The sequence below is a fragment of the Balaenoptera acutorostrata genome, chromosome 3, assembly GCF_949987535.1.
Source record: "Balaenoptera acutorostrata chromosome 3, mBalAcu1.1, whole genome shotgun sequence".
NCBI lineage: Eukaryota > Metazoa > Chordata > Mammalia > Artiodactyla > Balaenopteridae > Balaenoptera > Balaenoptera acutorostrata.
Genome location: NC_080066.1, coordinates 5,305,380 through 5,325,207, shown reverse-complemented (window position 1 = coordinate 5,325,207; position 19,828 = coordinate 5,305,380). Strand labels below are relative to the sequence as shown.

At 46.8% G+C, this 19,828-nt stretch overlaps 1 protein-coding gene and 1 pseudogene across 1 annotated transcript; one reads left to right on the top strand and one right to left on the bottom strand.

The window, feature by feature from the left end:
• The first annotated feature begins 1,842 nt into the window (after window positions 1-1,842).
• Window positions 1,843-9,599, top strand: VIM (vimentin). The gene is made up of 9 exons (XM_007196522.3): window positions 1,843-2,546; window positions 3,197-3,257; window positions 5,696-5,791; window positions 5,886-6,047; window positions 6,574-6,699; window positions 7,067-7,287; window positions 7,739-7,782; window positions 8,329-8,414; window positions 9,238-9,599. The coding sequence occupies exons 1-9, from the start codon at window positions 1,984-1,986 to the stop codon at window positions 9,277-9,279; spliced, it is 1,401 nt and encodes a 466-aa protein (XP_007196584.3). The 5' UTR covers window positions 1,843-1,983; the 3' UTR covers window positions 9,280-9,599.
• A 7,904-nt stretch (window positions 9,600-17,503) lies between these two features.
• On the bottom strand, window positions 17,504-18,299 carry LOC103016970 (deoxycytidylate deaminase-like; annotated as a pseudogene).
• Window positions 18,300-19,828: the final 1,529 nt, after the last annotated feature.

Here is a 19,828-nt window from a genome sequence, read left to right as displayed (position 1 = left end):
ACCCCCCCTTCCAAAACACAAAACAAAAACGGAAGAATTTTTACTTCCCCCCTACCCTCCCACCCCCATTCACTATAGAATCAAGATGCTTTTATTTTTACAGTGGTTTTGGGGCTAATCCTCTCAATACTCCTTCAGTCTTGTAAATACAAAAGGAAACACAAACCTCTGATTTTTAAATTGCTACAGATATGACTAAAAGACTGGCTTGGATTGGCTCTCTTCATCTCCCTCTGTGGGTAACCTCGCTGTTGTGCATGTTACTAGTATCGCAACAAAAACCCTGTTGAGTGATTTACCTGGAAGGTTTTGGTGTTAGAATCTGAACACTACCTTGGTGCCCTAGACCAAAAGTTTTTTGCTCTGTAGACAGTTTTATCTCCCTCACTCCGAGACCAACTGCAAGAATTCTTCTGGAAAATAGGCCAAGGGACCAGTGACATTTCCCAGACAAGTCACCAGAATCCTGCAGTGAGCACCATCGCTGATCTAAAATGAACATATAAATCTACTTCCCTCAAACATTCTATCATTTGAGGTATAAAATTGCCTTTCATTCATCGAATTAAGCATTTAAAGTAATACCTAATTAATTCTATAACTGATGCATATTATACCTTTAATGACTTCCGCTACAGCAGAAAAACCAGTGATCAATTTGATTTTGCAACTGCGGACGCTGAGTTTCCTCTTTCACCCAAAACTTCCAGATCATGTTAAAAGCCGGGTGTGGTTTTGTGGGGGCAGGGGTAGGCCGAGAGGAGACCGGAGGGAAGGGTGGGAGGGAACTTTGCAAGAAGAACCTTTCCGGAGGGCGTTTGTGACGCCGCAGACCCGAATTTGGCGGTTATAGAAGCCGGGCCGAAGTTTCTTACTAAAGAGAAGTCTGCACATTGGAGCAAAATCAGGCTTTGGCGAGTTCTTAAGAATTTACGGGCGCTGTAGTCTCCACGCAGGCGAACTGCACACAAGAAAGCGCAGGCCCAGCTCGAAGTTGCGTAAAACTTCCATCCAACAGTGCGCGCGCGCGCGCACCCGGGGAAATTTGGGTCAATCTCGTCTAACGGTTTCCCTGAACCGCTCGCAGCCCTCGACCTCGGCGGGACGGCCCGGCGCAGTGACTCGCCGCCAGTGACTCAGCGACCCCACCCATCTCCCCCGGGCTTTCCTCGCAGTTCCCGCCGTCCAAAGCCGGACCCAGCCCGTCAGGTCCCCGAAGAGGACTCTCCAAGACTAGAGGGCGAAGAGAGATGGGGCCCGACCGATGCCCCTTCCGCAGCAGGCGATGCGCAAGGCTGCTCGGGGGGCTCGAGCCCTGCGTCCCGGGCTGTGCGCGCTCCCACCTCGGGCTCCAATCCCAGACCCTCTTTGTTTCTTTGTCCACGCCTTCCGATCTGCTGGAACCCGCACTCCCCCTCTTCCTGCCCCTTGGCCCGCGGGTCTCCCCACCCACCCGCTCCCTGCGGACCGCAGCCCCGTTGCTGCGCGCCCCTCCCGCGCCGCTCTGGCTCGGTGCCCGGGACCCCTCCGGTCCAGTCCCGGGCGGGTCCCCCCACCACTGAGCGACCCCGCCTTTTTCAGCACCCAGAGGTGAGCAGAGCTCGGGCTACCATCAGGAAAGCCCCCGAAAGTCCCAGCCCAGCCAAGAAGTAACCGAGACTATATCCAGTCCCCAGGGCGGAGGACGGGGGAGGAGGAAGGCTCCAGGGCGCCCCCGCCCTAACCCCCCGCCCAGCCTTCCCCATTGGTTGGCGCACTCTGTCTCCGGGATGGCAGTGGGAGGGGACCCTTCTTCCTAACCGGCTTATAAAAACTGCGCCCTCGGCGGGGTCCCGTCCTCTGCCACTCTCGCTCCCGGGGTCCCCGCGCCAGAGACGCAGCAGCGCTCCCTTTGCCCACACCCACCGCGCCCTCGCGCGCCTCTCCTCCCGGAGCCAGCCCGCGCCACCGCAGCCGCCCAGCCCACCGCCGCCCTCTGCAGTCATGTCCAGCAGGTCCGTGTCCTCGTCCTCCTACCGCAGGATGTTCGGCGGCCCCGGCACCGCGAGCCGGCCGAGCTCCAGCCGGAGCTACGTGACCACGGCCACCCGCACCTACAGCCTGGGCAGCGCGCTGCGCCCCGGCACCAGCCGCAGCCTCTACGCCTCGTCCCCGGGCGGCGTGTACGCCACGCGCTCCGCGGCCATGCGCCTGCGGAGCAGTGTGCCCGGCGTGCGCCTGCTGCAGGACTCGGTGGACTTCTCGCTGGCCGACGCCATCAACACCGAGTTCAAGAACACCCGCACCAACGAGAAGGTGGAGCTGCAGGAGCTGAACGACCGCTTCGCCAACTACATCGACAAGGTGCGCTTCCTGGAGCAGCAGAACAAGATCCTGCTGGCCGAGCTCGAGCAGCTCAAGGGCCAGGGCAAGTCGCGCCTGGGGGACCTCTACGAGGAGGAGATGCGAGAGCTGCGCCGGCAGGTGGACCAGCTCACCAACGACAAAGCCCGCGTCGAGGTGGAGCGCGACAACCTGTCCGAGGACATCATGCGTCTCCGGGAGAAGTAAGGAGGCGCCCACGCGGGGCCGCGGGAGGGAAGGAGAGGGGGAGCGGAGCCGCCACGCCCTTGGGGATGTGGCCCGGGCGGCGGCTGCCCGGGGGACAGCGGGGGAGCCGGGCTGTGACTGCTGCGGCGCAGCCCCGCCCTGAACCCAGATCTTTCAAGTTAGCATTTCCCCTCTAGCCCCACTCATTTGCCCAAGAACGCCTGTCTCAAGTTTCAGATTTCTTAAAACTACCGCTTTGTCTGTCCTCGAAGGCCCTTGCAAACGGTGCATGCGATTTCCCCAAACTTTGAGAAAGTTTCCTGCCCCACTCCCCCACACCCCCCCCCCCCCCCCCGCCACGGCGGGCTGCCAGCCCCGGGGCCGTGCAGGGAGCGAGACAAAGGGACTGCAGAGTCTCCTCCGGGGCGGGGTGGTGGCGGTCGTCTCGCAGATCGTGGTGGCGACCGTGATTGCCTTTCTACGCGGTGGCCAAGGCCCCGCTAAAACTAGCCGAGGGCAGCAGCAGCCCTAAAAGCCGCGGTCGCTGGGTGCCCGCGGAGGTGGCGCAGCAGCGCTGGTCTGGCGGCCACGGCGGGGTGTTTGGGTGTGGTCGCCCCGCCCCTGGCGGTTTCCCCGTGCCCCTGTGGTTAACGCGCGCCTGTTTCAGGTTGCAGGAGGAGATGCTTCAGAGGGAGGAAGCCGAGAGCACCCTGCAGTCTTTCAGACAGGTTTGTAGATTCTGTTCCCACTCGCAGCCACCGGACGCCAGCCACCCACGCGCCCCACGGGCAATTCTAAAAGTTACTTTAACCCAAGTATATACGTCGTGCCAAACTTCACGTCTGCGCTCCAAGCCCCCTAGTGGCAGAAAGACCACAGTTCGGAGCTGCTCCGGACAAAAACCCTTGAATGATCAAACCGTTCTCTAGGACATAAAGGGAAGTCTTTAACTTTTTACTTTGTTTCAAGATTTTTTTCCCAAGAAATCATTTTTTTTTCGTTTCATTTTTGCAACACGTTGATATTCTGATCTCGAACAGTTACAGTTTGATTTAGATGGCGCTTTGCCAAAGTCAAGTTGGCTACCTTTTACAAGGCCGCCAAAAGCGCAGTTCTGCCCTGTAGTTTCAAATGTAAAATGTATTGGAGGATAAGAAACTTAGTTTAACTGGACTTAAGCCAGCAAGTTTCTTTTCTTCGCTGCAAGTTCTACTGTGGCCCTAAGGTTAGATAGAAGTATCCCTATGCACAACTATTTTGTGACCTAATAAGGGTGAAAAGGAGCCATCTGTCCCCTTGGCTGAAAGGTATTAATGGTTTCTACAGGCTTCACTATGGAATGTAGATACAGACATCCTGGCAAGTGGGGCCATTCTGGCCGGAAAGAATAGGAGTCTTTGTGTTCCCAGAGACGCTTTGCAACAGGCTGCATTCTTACTGACTATGTAATGATGCAAGCACCGTTCTAATTGGACACAAGTATTTGCTAACATCCGTTATCTAATATCTGGCCCAGACTCCCAAGTATGTGATGTGAAGAGTTCTTAAAGCTACAGTCATACCTCACATGTCGAAAGGCCTTTCTTTTTTGAACCTTTGCATTCTTTAGCATGTTCTCTCCATAAAGCATAAACCTGAACATGAAGAATGGGATTTTAAGTAAAAGGTTTTCTTGCTCCAAAGATAGATGGCCTTAAATGATTTTTAACTTAAAATTGGAATCCCAAAGCAGGAAGAGTCGCCAGCATAGTTGCATTCTCCTGAGCACTTACTGGGATGGCTATAAAAGCTCCTTCAGACGAACAGTCTAGAATAACGTTTTGAAGCAGAAATACATTTACCAAATTAAACACAGCAATGAGTAGTTTATTTCAGTCATGGAGCATTTCTGATCATCGTGTCTGTAATGTTTTCTACCCCCAGTAGTAACCTCATATAAAACAATATTAGTATAAATTGTCCCTATTTAGGGATGAGGTAAAACCCCTCATATTCTCTTCGAAGAAGTAGAATGACACACTGAACTTTTTTATAGAGAGTAGTAAATCATCTTGTATATCTTTTGTAGGGTTTAACAACAAGCAAAAATGAAATTTTTTCCCCAAGCCTGATCTTTTTTTATCACTTATTCCTCATTCATTTTTCCATGAAGGTGATAGAAGCATGTCAATATTTTAAGACTGTAAGGCTATAAACTGTACTCCAAATATAATTGATTACAAGATAAGAGTTATAAAAATCCTCATGACATTCCCTTAAGGGGAAATTAAGTCTTTGGGATGTAGCAGTTTACAAATGGTGGAAACAGAGAAGTTGACCAGAGCAGCAAAAATTTTACATACAGTTAACCCCGTATGCATTTTGATCAGTCATTCTGAAACAAGCTAAGGAACCAAACTGACACAGTTGTAAGTGAAAAAGATGTGGACACACCCTTGTGGGATGAGATAGGGGAGTTCCAGGGGAAAAATCTACCAGAGAAAGCAAAGCAAATACAGTTCAGGGTTACACTTCTTGTTCCTTATTTGCCTGAACTACGTTTTTGCCCGGGCACATCCTGAATTGGAGTATAAATCTAGCCTTGTAACTTGAATGCCAGATGACTTGCTTGGGATCCCAAGGATAAATTTCAAAAGATTTGAGTTGGGGGGGGGGCGGTGGAAAGAGCTTATGTACTATCTGCTGAAACTTCTGGAGCACTAATTTCTGTTCTGCACGTTCCCATGTACACACGAAGTTGTGAAACCTGACCAACTCCCATTATCCTACTATGCCATGATGTTAACCCCCCAAAATGCTGTGGCGTTGATTTTCTAGATTTAAAAAAGTAATAGAAACTTCACTGATATCATGTGGATTCAATAGTAATTGATTGACTGCAGCCTGCCATGTTGGCATACACTTATTTATTTTAAAATTGTCTACTGGTCACCTTGAGTACCACTCAGCGGACCACAGTTCAAATTGGTCAATGAAGAAAAGAAAACAGAGTATGTTGTAGCACTGGGTGATTGACAAACTTACTCGAAGGTTATAAAATCCGTCAATGCCCGTCTGTATAATAAAGAGCCATAAGTTCCTATAGTTCACTGGAAATGAACACCTGGGGTAGGCCGTAGACTTCAACATCCTCCTTCAGGCGCTGTCTTTCCTCTTTTCGAAACAGGATGTGGACAACGCTTCGCTCGCACGTCTGGACCTGGAGCGGAAAGTGGAGTCCTTGCAAGAAGAGATTGCCTTTTTGAAGAAACTCCATGATGAGGTGAGAGCAGTCACAGTTTGTGAACCATCGTGGGTGAAGCTGCCCCCGCCCCCCATACTCGGCACGGCTGACCTTCTGTCTTTTCTCTCCTCAGGAAATCCAGGAGCTGCAGGCCCAGATTCAAGAACAGCACGTCCAAATCGATATGGATGTTTCCAAGCCCGACCTCACGGCTGCCCTGCGTGACGTCCGCCAGCAGTACGAGAGCGTGGCCGCCAAGAACCTCCAGGAGGCTGAGGAATGGTACAAGTCCAAGGTGCGAAACGAGCGAGTGTGGCCAGGACGGAAGAAAAGCGTTCTTTTCTGAAAACGCTCTACCTGCCTGCAATGATTCCGAAGTACCTTTTCGCTGCCAAGTTTAGCTGGCTTTTCCTCCTGCGCAAGTCTTATCTCTTGCTGCATCCTCCCCATGACTCACACCCCCTCCGTTAGAATAGCAGACGCCCTTGCCACTGCCCCGCTGTCACCCTCCTTGCAGGTTACCCCCTTGCCCTTGACCTCCACCCTTTGAAAACGAGGGAGACAGAGGGAATTTCTACTTGGAAATCTCCACATTGGCCTTCCACCTCATTTCCTTTGGTTTTCAAAACAAATTAGGCGTATCCTGGGACATGTTGCGATTTGAGCTTTGAGCGTAAAAGTTGGTTGGTATCCTGCCTTATTTTCGTATCTGTCTTGTTTGCCATCTTTAAGCCGTGTCCGTTATCCAGGCCAGGTAGAACCTCAGAGGACGTGTGGACAAGGCACGTGGGTGACCCAGGTTTCTGCTTCCTCCCTGACAGTTCGCTGACCTCTCCGAGGCGGCTAACCGCAACAACGATGCCCTGCGCCAGGCCAAGCAGGAGTCGAACGAGTACCGTCGGCAGGTGCAGTCCCTCACCTGCGAGGTGGACGCCCTCAAAGGGACCGTGAGTATCACAGCGCAAGGAGAGAGGGCCGGTCACCAGCTTGGACCCACTTCAGGTGGCCAAGCTCGGGGTGCTATCGGGAGAAAACTTTGTTCAAAGGGAGAAAAATTTACATTTTAGTCCAAAGACAATGAGTCGTCAAGACAGATTCAAAAAGAACTTGGAGATCCCAAGGTTTTAGTTTACCTATATTATTGCTTCCACTAGGAAGGGGACTTGGTACTTGTATTTTCCGCTGAAAATGGGAGTGTTCCCCATTTGCTTCTAGGGGAAATGATTGCAAACGGTCTGGAAATGGTTGGGGGGATAGCTCTGCTTGTTTGTTTCTGGGAAATAACACCGGCGGCCTTTCTCATCTCTCCTGCAGAACGAGTCTCTGGAACGCCAGATGCGTGAAATGGAAGAGAACTTTTCCGTAGAAGCTGCTAATTACCAAGACACTATTGGCCGCCTGCAGGATGAGATTCAGAACATGAAGGAAGAGATGGCCCGTCACCTGCGTGAATACCAGGATCTGCTGAATGTTAAGATGGCTCTCGACATCGAGATTGCCACCTACAGGAAGCTGCTGGAAGGAGAGGAGAGCAGGTAGGGAACGGGGGCTCGTGGGAGTGAATGCCAAGCTGCCCTGGGTGAGGTATCACACCCCTTGCTTTCCATGCATCATCTCATTTCATCTTCAGAGCCTTTCTTCAAGGTAGCTATTTACCACTTTTTACAGATGAGGAACCTTCAGTTCAGATCTGGAGATTTGAGTTCCTTGTCCTAGTCAGTTAATCAATATCTGAGCTGGGATTTCAACCTACGATTGATTCTGTGAAAACCAAGAGTCACTCTGTCACACCTCCAGCCCCTTGGAGAAAATGCTTGGAGTAAAATATTTAAATGTACTAATGAGACCGATCATAGGTAAATGCTTCTGAAGTGAATCCCTCACCTGTGGATTGTAAATCTTCTTATTTGATGAAAATGAGAAGTGTATAAATGTATTCCTTGTTGTTTTCCAAAAAATTTACTGTTTTTCTTCACCTCTTTCTAGGATTGCTCTGCCTCTTCCAAACTTTTCTTCCCTGAACCTGAGGGGTAAGTATTTGATTGTCCTTCATGAAGTATTTTATTTTATTTTTTCGGCTGCACTGCGCGGCATGTGGGATCTTAGTTCCCCCACCAGGGATCAGACCCAGGCCCCCTGCAGTGGAAGCACAGAGTCCTAACCACTGGACTGCCAGGGAAGTCCCTATGAAAAATTTTAGCAGCTTGTAACCATTCTGTTTATAAAGCACTCATTTTTAAAATGATACTTGAAAAATGCCATACAAGAGAGAATTCTCTTAAGATAGGCATAATTTTCAAACAAGTACTGTCTTACATTTTCTACATCCAGTTGAAGTGAAATTCCATTTTTTTGCCCTCCTGTTGGAGCATACACTAAAGTCGTCCATCTCATCCTGATGCTACAGTGTTGTTAGCCTCTGGGTTTTAAAACAGGTGATAGTCTTTAGAATTATTTGGGGAATAGTGCTTTAAACAATCATGAACAAAAAAATCATAATTCTTTGGACAAAATCGTCTCTTTGTCGTTTTTAAAATTTCATTTTTACTCATTTTGGACCTGTTTTCGTTATTCAGAAACCAATCTGGATTCACTCCCTCTGGTTGACACCCATTCAAAAAGGACGCTTCTGATTAAGACAGTTGAAACCAGAGACGGTCAGGTTGGTAACTTTATATCGAAACGCAAGTAATTTCAGACAGGCAGTGATAAACTTTTAGATCAGTAAGTCTATCTCAGATACAGCTAGCTAATTTGGGAGGTTTCAGTTTCACTCACGCCTCCTAAAAAGAGAATAGGTCTCTTCTTCCAGCAGTACACACAGCCATCTAATTATTTGGCTCCTAGATGTGAAGGTGGGAGAGTAGTCTGCCTTTATCTAAAATTAGTGATTTCCTTTGGTGCTTGATTTGAAACAGGAGTACCGCTTCCTTAAGTTAACTTCCTAAACTAGTTTCATTAGACTGCCTCAATAGCAGGAATGTTTTGATCCTGGACATATGGCCTCCCCTGGACACTCCTAGACCCTGTCATGATGTAATACAAGGACATGCCATATGATCAAGTAGTTTCTCATTACCTCTCTATGCCAGGAAAAGAAATGGTCAAAATGTATCATAATCTTCATGTAATCTTCCCTTGCACATAAAATGTACTTGCTGTACATTTTAATATGTTTTCATTGCTTTTAAACTTTGCTGATTATTAACAGCATTCTTCTTCATAAATACAGTATTTTTTAAGTTTATTTTTTTAAGTCATAACATTCTATCAGTTACGTATTTTGCCTACCGGTGAAGCGCGTCTTACATATGTACCTGTTCCTGCTCGCTGTGACCCTTGGTCATGCAGAACCAACGTAATCTTCCAACTTTCACAATAAATTATGTGCCTTTCCTAGGATTTTTCTTTGACATGCTTTATGGGGTAATTTAATCATTAGTATGTAGTATTATATTTGATTTGAGTTCTGTTTTTCTTAACAGGTTATCAACGAAACTTCCCAGCATCACGATGATCTGGAATAAAAACTGCACGTAATCCATGCGGCAAAATACTCCCAGTGAGAATAAAAAAGAAATCCGTATCTTAAAGAAACAGCTTTCAAGTGCCTTTCTGCAGTTTTTTCAGGAGTGCAAGATAGATTTGAAATAGGAATAAGCTCTAGTTCTTGAGAACCAACACTCGTAAAAGATTTAGAAAAAAGTTTACAACATAATCTAGTTTACCGAAGACGCCTTGTGCTAGAATACTTTTTAAAAAGTATTTTTGAATACCATTAAAACTGCTTTTTTCCATCAAGTATCTGACCAACTTGTTTCTGCTTCAATAAATCTTTGGAAAACTCTTTTGGTGTCTTGCTTATTTGATATCTAAACAATTCTCTAAATTTTATGACAATATATGTTTTGGTTAAATATTTTTTTATCTTATTGGTCAAATTCCCACAAAATCAAGGTTAGGTTAACTTGAGAAATTCAACTTTAGGCTTGAAGCATAGCTCTTAATTTGGCCATTTTAGACAGACCTCGCTTCTTTTCAATTAAGTTATTTTTAAAATTCATAAATAGATGTTACATAATAAAATAATTTGTAGACAAAATGATGCTAGGTCTTTTCATAAAATGAATCCAGCTGGGTCCATGTCCATGTGTGATTTCAGTTCTAACAAATAGACCTCCTAAAATTAAAAAAACTTTTGACTAAAATGAAAACTGCATTTTGGTATGTGCAGCATATACGTGGCACAAACTCCATTACGGGGGTTAAAGTGTAGGGCAACATCCAGGATATAACGGCCGCATCTTCCATTAGCAAGATGCAGAGAAATGGGACAAGTTCATTTAGTTCCAACATGGGAAACTACCCTGCTTTTCTGTGTGTATATCTATACCTATATGTGATATCTAAATCTATATATCCACCTACAGATATTTTTAAAGACTTGTGCTTTGGGGGAGTGATGTTAGACACAAAATAAAGGAAAATCCTTAGCTGTTCATTGGGAGGTGAAATTAACACATGTGAGTCGTGGTAAAATGATGCTAGTCTCTGATCAGCTTTCAAAACCTAGAGCAATGAGAATGAAGTGCTGTGGTCATGAAAACCTTCCTACAGGTCACACAATGTGAGCAGAGTTGAGGAAGAGGGATAAAGTCAAATAAATGCAAGAGGGAGGGTATTGCCTGGAAGCAATAGAGTTTTAATGGCCCAATGTGTGTTCTGGAGGGAAATTTCCTTTGAGTAAGAAGTTCCTAGACTTAAGTCCCAATTTCCTGTATTACTAGGATTCCCTCTCCTCCAGGAATGATGTGGTAGGCATTCCTTGTTTTTTGTGTTTTTTCGCGGGGGGGGGGGGGGCACGCAGCACCCGGGATCTTAGTTCCCCGACCAGGGATCGAACCCGAGCCCCCTGCAGTGGAAGCGTGGAGTCTTAATCACTGGACCGCCAGGGAAGTCCCTCCTTGTAATTTTTAAGTGTTTGCATCTACCTCTTGGTAGAGTTGCTCAGGGGAAAGTAAGATGGTTTACACTTAGTTTAACTAAATGCCAGGCACTGTGCTAAGTAATATTAGTTGTGATTTTCATCATTTTTGATACTGTGGGTACCGCATGAGTAAAGAAAGAATTGGCCCAGGGAAGTGACCCCTACTCAGGGTGATTTACGTCCTAGTTTGCGTAGGATGGTCTTGGTTTATGCTTACTTATTAATAACGCCCCCTTTCAGACTCACAAGTATACTTATTTGAACAACAGCTTCTATCTGGTCATCCTACCCTTAGCATAATCTTTTTTTTTTAAATTAATTTTTATTGGAGTCTAGTTGCTTTACAATGTTGTGTTAGTTTCTGCTGCACAGCAAAGTGTATCAGCTGTACATATACATATATCCCCTCTCTTTTGGATTTCCTTCCCATTTAGGTCACCACAGAGCACTGAGTACCTACCCTTAGCATAATCTTATAGGAAAGGACATTCCTGCTGAGACTCCTTGAGTGGTCCTGCACCCCACCCTCACCCCACCCCCATATTTGAACACTGATGTGTTAAGTTACCTAATCAGCACTGCCAGAGCAAACATCCATCCCGGGGCTTGGGCCCTGAAGAAACTTCTTCTATTTGATTTTTGGGTTTGTTTTTTGTTCTTTAGCCATTTTCACCACATTCCTCTCAGCCTCCCAGTCCTATTACTCCTGTCTCTTCATCTCTACCCTACCTTTGGCTTAGGAGGATCATCCAGAGAAGACACTGGCCCCGTATTAGTTTTCTTCAAGCATATAACCCTTCATTATTAAAAAAAAAAAAAAGAAAGGAAGAAAGAAAGAAAGAGGAGAAGGAAGGAAGGAAGGAAGAAAGGAAGGAAGGAAGGAAGGAAGCTATAGTTCCCCCCTCACCCCTCCTCCCAGGGGAAAAGGACCCAAGATGACAAATTCTGCCCAAATACTTTGAGACTAGTGGGCTCCCCTCCCTTAAAAATTCCATACAGCTCTTTCTAAAATCACCTCCCTGAAACAAAAAAGATGAGCTTGCCTCCCTTATCTGCGACTGTCAGAAATTAGCCCTTCTGAAAAGCCTCACAGGGCCCCGCCTCGTAGGAATTCAAATCTATTTAAGTCTTTTAAATGTTTATCTTTAATTACACGGCTAGCATTTTCCTTACCTGCCGCTTTGAAAAACGAATAAAAAGAAACTATGTTCTCACCACCTATGGTGAAGTAAAGATGAATGCTTGGTTCTTTTATGTATAACATTAATCCCAGATTAAAGGAGATTAAAAAAAAAGTAGGGGATGGGGAGAAGAAAACAATGACATAGAGTGTGAAGTCTCAAAAAAGTTACCAAGGGGATGGTGCAATCTGTGGAAATACTGTGAAAATTAAGTCCTGCTAAGGTTTCTCACTGTCGTGATAGATGGACGAGGTGGCTGGTGACAGAGACAGACGTCTGACTGAGTTACAGCGTGTCTATCGTGAGGTCCCCCTTCCCATGACCAGCCTCTGACAAAGGCGCTGGGAAAGGAACTCTCCTTTCCAAGGCTGTGGGACTAAAGGAGGAACTGTGTGTGGTGATGGGGGACGGGTGGGAGGACACCAGCTTCCCCTGGTCTTTTCCTGAAGAAAACAAGGTTGAAGCAGACCCTATGCCCCAAAGAAGGCTCTCTCCCCAACCTGCCAGGCTTCCGCTAAACAAAGGGTCTCTATAAATCCACTGGGGCTGCCATAACAAAGTACCGCAGACTGGGTGGTTTAAGTAGCAGAAATTAATTTTCTCATAGCTCTGGAGGCTGGAAGTCCAAAATCAAGGTGCTGGCAGGGTTGGTTTCTCCTGAGGCCTCTCCCCTTAGGTAATCTCTTCTTGTAAGGAAACCAGTCACATTGGATTAGGTCAAATGACCTCATTTTACCTTAATCACCTCTTTAAAGACCCCTTGTATTTCCAAATACAGTCACATTCTGAGTTAAGACTCAACACACGGGTGTGGGAAGGGGGTATGGGGGACATGGGGGCAAGGGACACAAATTCAGCCCACAACAGAATTCATAGTTAAACATTTGGAGAACGTTCTCCTTGTCTGTACTTGAACTAGGTCTGTGATGGACATTTTCAAAAGGCCGTAAGTTTGCAAAGTCACTGAAGGTTAATACACTGCTTAAAGGTTTGTGGCCATTTGTGACTGGTCAACTTCTCCGTTTTCTTAAATCCCCTCTCAAGGTAGAGAAGTTTTGAGACAAATGCTCTGGAGACTTTCTCTACACAGCTACCCTGTAAGGCAAGTATTTCTTTTAGGGCACGGTGGGAGGTGAGCAGACAGCCATGGAAGGTTCTAGGAGAGTCACAGGCTGCTCTCAGATGAAGATTTTCCACAGTCCAAGAAGACCAGTCTAAACGTTTGAGTTCCCCGTATGTATCAGGCACTGTGCTGGGTGCTGGCTGGACAACCACAGTCTGCTCCTTTACTGAGTTCATAGTCTCCCAGTCTCGTTGGGGAAGAACAGTGCTATGGACTGAACGTTTGTGTCCCCCCTCCAATTCATATGTTGAAATCCTAACCCCCCAATGTGATGGCATTAGGAGGTGGGGCCTTTGGGAGGTGATGAATTAATTAATTGCGGGAGGTAGTTCATGAGGTGGAGCCCTCATGAATGGGATTCGTGTCCTTTAAAAAGACACAGAGAACTTGCTTTCCTTCTGCTCTGCTCTCTGCCCTGGGAGGATACCAGGAGAAGCCTACAAAGAGAAGCAGGCTCTCATCGGACACCGGATCTGCTGGCGCCTTGATCTTGGACTTCCAGCCTCCAGAACTGTGAGAAGTAGATTTCTGTTGTTTAAGTCCCCCAGGCCACGGTATTCTGTTACAGCAGCCTGAACTAAGGCAAACAGGGAATGTTGTGTACGAGGTGTTGGATGCATCTTACTTCCCAAATGTTGCAAAGAGGCTACACAGGTCACTTCAGCTCTACTCAGGCTGACCTAAGGTGGAGAAAGTTCCTGTTCTGTCCTTGGCATTCAGACCGTGGCTTCTAGGCCTGACAATGATCAGAATTCAGTAACGGGCCTCTGTCTCTCCAGAATATGAAATTTTCTCTATATTTTCCTTTATTTTATCACATTAATTGTAATTATTTCTTTTTTAAAAAATATTTATTTTATTTTTTATGTTTTTAAATTAATTAATTTATTATTTTTTTGGCTGTGTCGGTTCTTAGTTGAGGTACATGGGATCTTCATTGTGGCATGAAAGATCTTTGGTTGCAGCACGTAGGCTTCTCTCTAGTTGTGGCGTGCGGGTTTCTCTCTAGTTGCGGCACATGGGATTCTCTCTAGTTGTGGTGTGCGGGTTTTTCTCTCTCTAGCTGTGGTGTGTGCGCTCCAGAGTGCATGGGCTCTGTAGCTTGCGGCACGCAGGCTCTCGTTTGAGGCATGCGGGCTCAGTAGTTGCGGCGCGCGGGCTTAGTTGCCTGATGGCATGTGGGATTTTAGTTCCCAGACCCGGGATCAAACCTGAGTCCCCTGCATTGGAAGGCGGATTCTTTACTGCTGGACCACCAGGGAAGTCCCTACTATTTCTTAATGTTTGTTTAAAGGTCTTTGTCTGCTCGTGTCAATATGTGAATCATGTGTGAATTTGTTTACAGTGTCTGTTTTCTCTTTTGGTTTTTGATTATTTGGTCCTTTTTTTTTTTTAGGACACCTCATAGTTTTTTACTGCATGCTGAACATTTTAAATGAATGCTTGTTTAGGCTCTGGACAATGTCTTCATCCTCTAAAAAGGAAGAACAGTTTTCTTTCTACAGGCAAATAGAGTACCAGTGGGTCACCTTGATCCTGGTAAGGGTTAGTTACAGTTTTTGTTAGGTTTTGTCTATTTTAACTCCATTATCTTAGTACTGGTCCTTACCTCTCAAATGTGTTCCTTAACCCCAGGATAGGACATTTCTGGATCTCAGCTACAGCCTAGATGCATTTATCAAAGCCCTTCCACTTTGGCAGACGCTCTAGTCTGCTCAGCTTTTAGTTTCCTTGCTACTATTTTCTGCTGGGTTTCCTGGAGTCTCACCCTGAACCTACACAGCCTAGGAGGTGGCCAACAATTTGAATGCTTCTCTGTCAACTTAGCCTAGTAAGAATTATCGTTTTATGTTGAGCTCTCTCCCGCATTTAGAAACTGCCCTCATGGGAAAAACCAAGCGAATGTGGATTTCACCTTGGACTCTTTGCTTCTCTGAAGGAATATAGCCCTTAATCTCCATTCTTGACTGTATTGGTTGCTCTCAAAATAATTACACAGTTGCGTGCATGTTTGTGTCTGCTCACACGTGTATGTGTGTATGTGTCTGCTCCAGCTGTTATAGTTGTTTTCATGGAGTAGACAGGTATTCAGTTATCAATTACCACTATGAACCATACAATTATAAAACTCAGCAGCTTAGAACAACAATTTATGATTCTGTGGGTTGACCAGACTCAGCTGGGGAGCCTTTACTTGGGATCATTCATGCAGTTGCCGTCAGGCGGTAGCTCAGGCTGGGGTCATCTGAAGCCTTCACTGGACTTGACATAGAAGATGACTTCTTCATTCTTAAGTCTCTTGCCTCAGTGTTCTTTGCCTTCTTTCACTTTCCAGATATTGTCTCATAATCCATGGCTTAGGTTTCTCGCAGCGTGGTCTGAGGATAGTTATACTTCTTACAGTTTGACCCACTGCTAAGAGGCAGGAAGCAGAAATATCCAGGTTTGATAAGGGCTATGTCTGTAAATAACACAGCGTAATTTCCACGGCATTCCATCTGTCAAACCAGCCACAGAGACCACCCAAATTCCAGAGTGGAGAATTAGACTCTACCTCTCCACGTGGAAGTGGCAAGGTCACATTACAGAAGAGCATGTGGAATGAGAGCGAACGTTGTGGCCATCTTTGGAAAATACAGCAGGTTGAAACCAGAAGTCCCAATCAAAACTGACTTAAGACGATAAAAAAACCTGAATAGTCTTTCTTAAAAGAAAATATCGAGAACAGGGGACTTCCCTGGCGGTCCAGTGGTTAAGACTTCACCTTCCAGTACAGGGAGTGCGGGTTCGATCCCTGGTCAGGGAGCTAAGATGCCACATGCCTCGCAGCCAAAAAACCAAAACATAAAACAGAAGGAATATTGTAACAAATTCAGTAAAGACTTTAAAAGGTCCACGTCAAAAAACAGAAAAGAAAATATCAAGAACAGATATCTCAACAGTTGAATTCCACCAAATACGTAATGTATACATTCCAAATCATCACAAACATTTTCAAATCATAAAAATGAGAGAACCTTTTCTAACTCATTATATGAATAAAACATAACCTTAATCCCCAAACGAGACAAAGACCCAGTAGGAGATGAACACTGCAGGTCAACTTTCTTCATTGATAGAGATGCAAATATCCTCACAAAACATCAGCACACTAACTTGTGTTGGCTGAGGTTCTTTGAACAGCAAAAGATGGAATTAGATGTACAAGAGATTTTTTTGGGGGGGGATTTTAATAAGATTTTAATAATGTTGGTAAGGAGCCAAATTACAAATGCCCCAGAATATGGAATCCAAAACCTCAGAGACGAAATAAAAACTCATAAAGATGTAAGAGCACTTTAAAACGGTCATAATCTTTAGGATAAAGAAACCATTTTCTCAGCGAAGGTACTGAGCACATTTAATAAAAATGAAATGAGATTAAAGACAAGGTGCACTGCTACCCATTCCCCAAATCGAAGTGATTAGGAAGGTGAGATGTGTGCCGATGAAGGCAGGGCACCAGGAGCACAAGTGAGCTCCCATTACCAAGGGATCTGGACGGAACTGACATCTCCTCACATCCCTTTCACTTACAGGATAGGAGACAGCAGCCCTGGAAATGAACCGTGCTGGCACGTAGGGCAGCCGGTGCGGGCCTCCGCCCCCCGGGCAGGCTGTGGACCTGGGGGCAACGCAGGGCGATGGGCTGCCTTCCCCGGGAACGACTCATTACTCAAATAAACTAATGTAAGAGCTCCGTTGTCACCCACAAAGCCAGAGTAAGAAGCACAAACAACAGATGTCCCCACCGCGAAGAGGCGCTCCGCGCACCGCCCTGTGGGGAGCAGCACAGCAGAGCCGGGAAACAATGCCCGCTCGGTTGCACTCATCATCTGCCAGGACGAAGGCGCACCCCGTCCAGGGCTTTTGGGTGGGCGGCTGGGCGGCTGGGGGCTCCCTCAGCTCTCGAAAGCAAACACTTAAATGCTACGTCTTGCGGCTCCTTTCCTTTCCCCAAGGGCGTTACATGCGATGCTTCATTCGGCCCGATGTTCAGGTCAGCGTGTCTGCTCATCCCGGTAGGAACATAGGAACACAGCCAGTTGTTTGTTTGTCCTCCCAGCACACGTGGCGCTGAAGAGCGGCTGTGAAATGCAGTGGACGACGCACGGCTGATGATGCCCTTCTGCGCAGCCATGCGCGTCCCAGACAACCGGGAGACGGGAGGGGAGGCGCCGCTCCAGCCCCGTGCGCACCCACAGCTCCTGTGTTTTAAACCCTAAATCGATGGTTTCAACAGATGCAGATTCCACGTGACAGGAGAGCGAGTCAGGAAGATGTGAGCTTTGACATTCTTTAGATGTCGACTTTTGCCGTCCCGGCTATTAAAAAGTTATGTGTAACTTTAAGATGAAAGGCATTAGCAGCTTCTTAGAAGAGGATAATCCCAATCTTCTGGAGGTTTAATGAGATGTAACTCACTGGAGCTTCTGACTCAGTCTGCTGTGAATTGAATCAAAGTCAATGACAATCTGGCTGCACTTCGGTGTGCATTTCCTGAAGGAAACCCCGGCCGTTTCAAACACGAGCCTCGCGGCTGTTATCTCACTGCTGTCGTGGTATTTATCGGACATGAAAATAACTTCTTTTATCCCTGCCTGGATGATGAGCTTAGCGCATTCATTACACAGGAACAAGGCGACATACATGGTACAGCCTTTCACATCTGCTGAGTTTTTGTTCATAATGGCATTCAGCTCGGCGCGGCACTTCAGTCAATGAACTTTTACTGAGGGCCTACTCTGGCTCAGACAGGATACAGACCCCGGTCCACCGTCCTCCCAGGCCTCCCGTCTTCAGGGGACGTTGTAAGTGTCCCTGTGAGTCCTGCAGCAGCTCTGCAATCCTGCAGGCAGAGAGCTGAGCTGGGGCCTCTCAGGAGACGCTGGCGGTGCTCACCCCAGCCTATGAACACCACGATTTAGCTGTGTGTAGAAATGAACAGTCTCTGGCATTGTTAAGAAAATCGTAAGGGTATTTGGTATCCAGTATAACTATCCGCTGTCCTCCTCCAAGGCAAGAGGTCATCACTACATCCATTTGGCATTCCATTGTAACCAGTGCCCACAATCTTGTTTTCTGCATTCATGATGCAGGCTCCGACCTGGGAATTTGGATCTTTGCTCCTCTGTGCCGATAAGAAGGCCACTGCCATGAAATACTCAGGCCATTCCAAATAGTCATCACGTTTTTTACAGGGAAATTCGCTCATGCTGGGTCGGCTTAGGGTTGGCGCTCGCTGGTGCCCTGCAGCCCCGCTGCAGAACGGATCCAGGGAGACACGTCTGGTCACCGGCCTGGCCGCAAGCCACGCTCCTCCCGCCCCTCGATGCCGACCCCGGGACGCACCCACGCGGCCCCGCCGCCCACGTGGCAGCTCCTCTCGGACCCCCCGGAGGCCACGGCGCGCCCCGCGAAGTTGCCCAAGCGCCGCCGGCCCCGCGCCGTTTCCCCGGCAGCACGTTGGACTGGGAGGGGGCGTCCCCGCGGCCGCCCGCTGCCCCGGCCGCCCCTCCGCTCCCGGCCCGCGACCTGCAGGCCGGCGCCCGTCTCCGCCGCCCAAGATACTTATTTTGATGGATAAATGGGAAGACATAGGAAGAGATAGGTGAGCCTTTAGGCTGCAATACAGGTCTGACACCAGTGAAAGGAGAGAGGGAAGGATGGAATCGTAGGAGTAGCCTCAGACTGCCGTGCTGATTTAAGAAAGTTTCAGCAAAGCCTATGGAAGGTCCTCAAGTCAGTGGCTGGTTAGAAGAGTCCCATGTCCCACAGGAATGGGTCAGTACTATAATCTTTATCATGTTCAGTCACTGGTTTGGGAGCAGCCCAGGGGAAGTGTGTCCTTGACCCAAATGTGGTGGTGAATCCAGAGGGATGACAGTAGGGCCATGAGTCAATTATGTTTCTTGAAACAGGAGATGTAAGTGATGTATCTTCCTTATCACTACACAAATCAAGCAATATATTTAAAAACAATACTTATGTATTCTAAACATATAAAAATAATAAATGTTGCATATAGCTCAGGGGTACAAGAGTATTTTAATATTAAAACTGATTAACATAATTTAACATTTTGACATATGAAAGGAGAAAACCATGATTCACTTAATAGACACAGAAAAAAGTTTCATAAAAGTCAACACCTAATTAATATAAAAACTTTTAGAAAATAAGAATATAGAGGGACTTCCCTGGTGGCACCGTGGTGAAGAATCCGCCTGCCAATGCAGGGGACACGGGTTCAATCCCTGGTCTGGGCAGATCCCACATGCCGCGGAGCAACCACTGAGCCTGTGCTCTAGAGCCCGCGAGCCACAACTACTGAAGCCTGCACACCTAGAGCCTGTGTTCCACAACAAGAGAAGCCACCGCAATGAGAAGCCTGCGCACCGCAACCAAGAGTAGCCCCCGCTCGCTGCAACTAGAGAAAGCCCACGCACAGCAATGAAGACCCAGCGTAGCCAAAAATAAATAAATAAAATAAATAAATTTAAGAATATAGAGAATATTTCTTAACTCAATATGAGGTAGCTATAAGAAAGCAAAAGTAAACATAAAAAACAATGGCAAAATAATATAATTATTCCCTTTAAGATCAAGAAAAACAGGGATACCCACTATCCCTGCTCCTATTCAATACTGTACTACAGGGAAAAAGAATTAAAGACATAGCAATAGAAAGAAGAGATAAAACTGTCATTAATTGCAAATAATATAATTGCTTATTTGGAAAACCC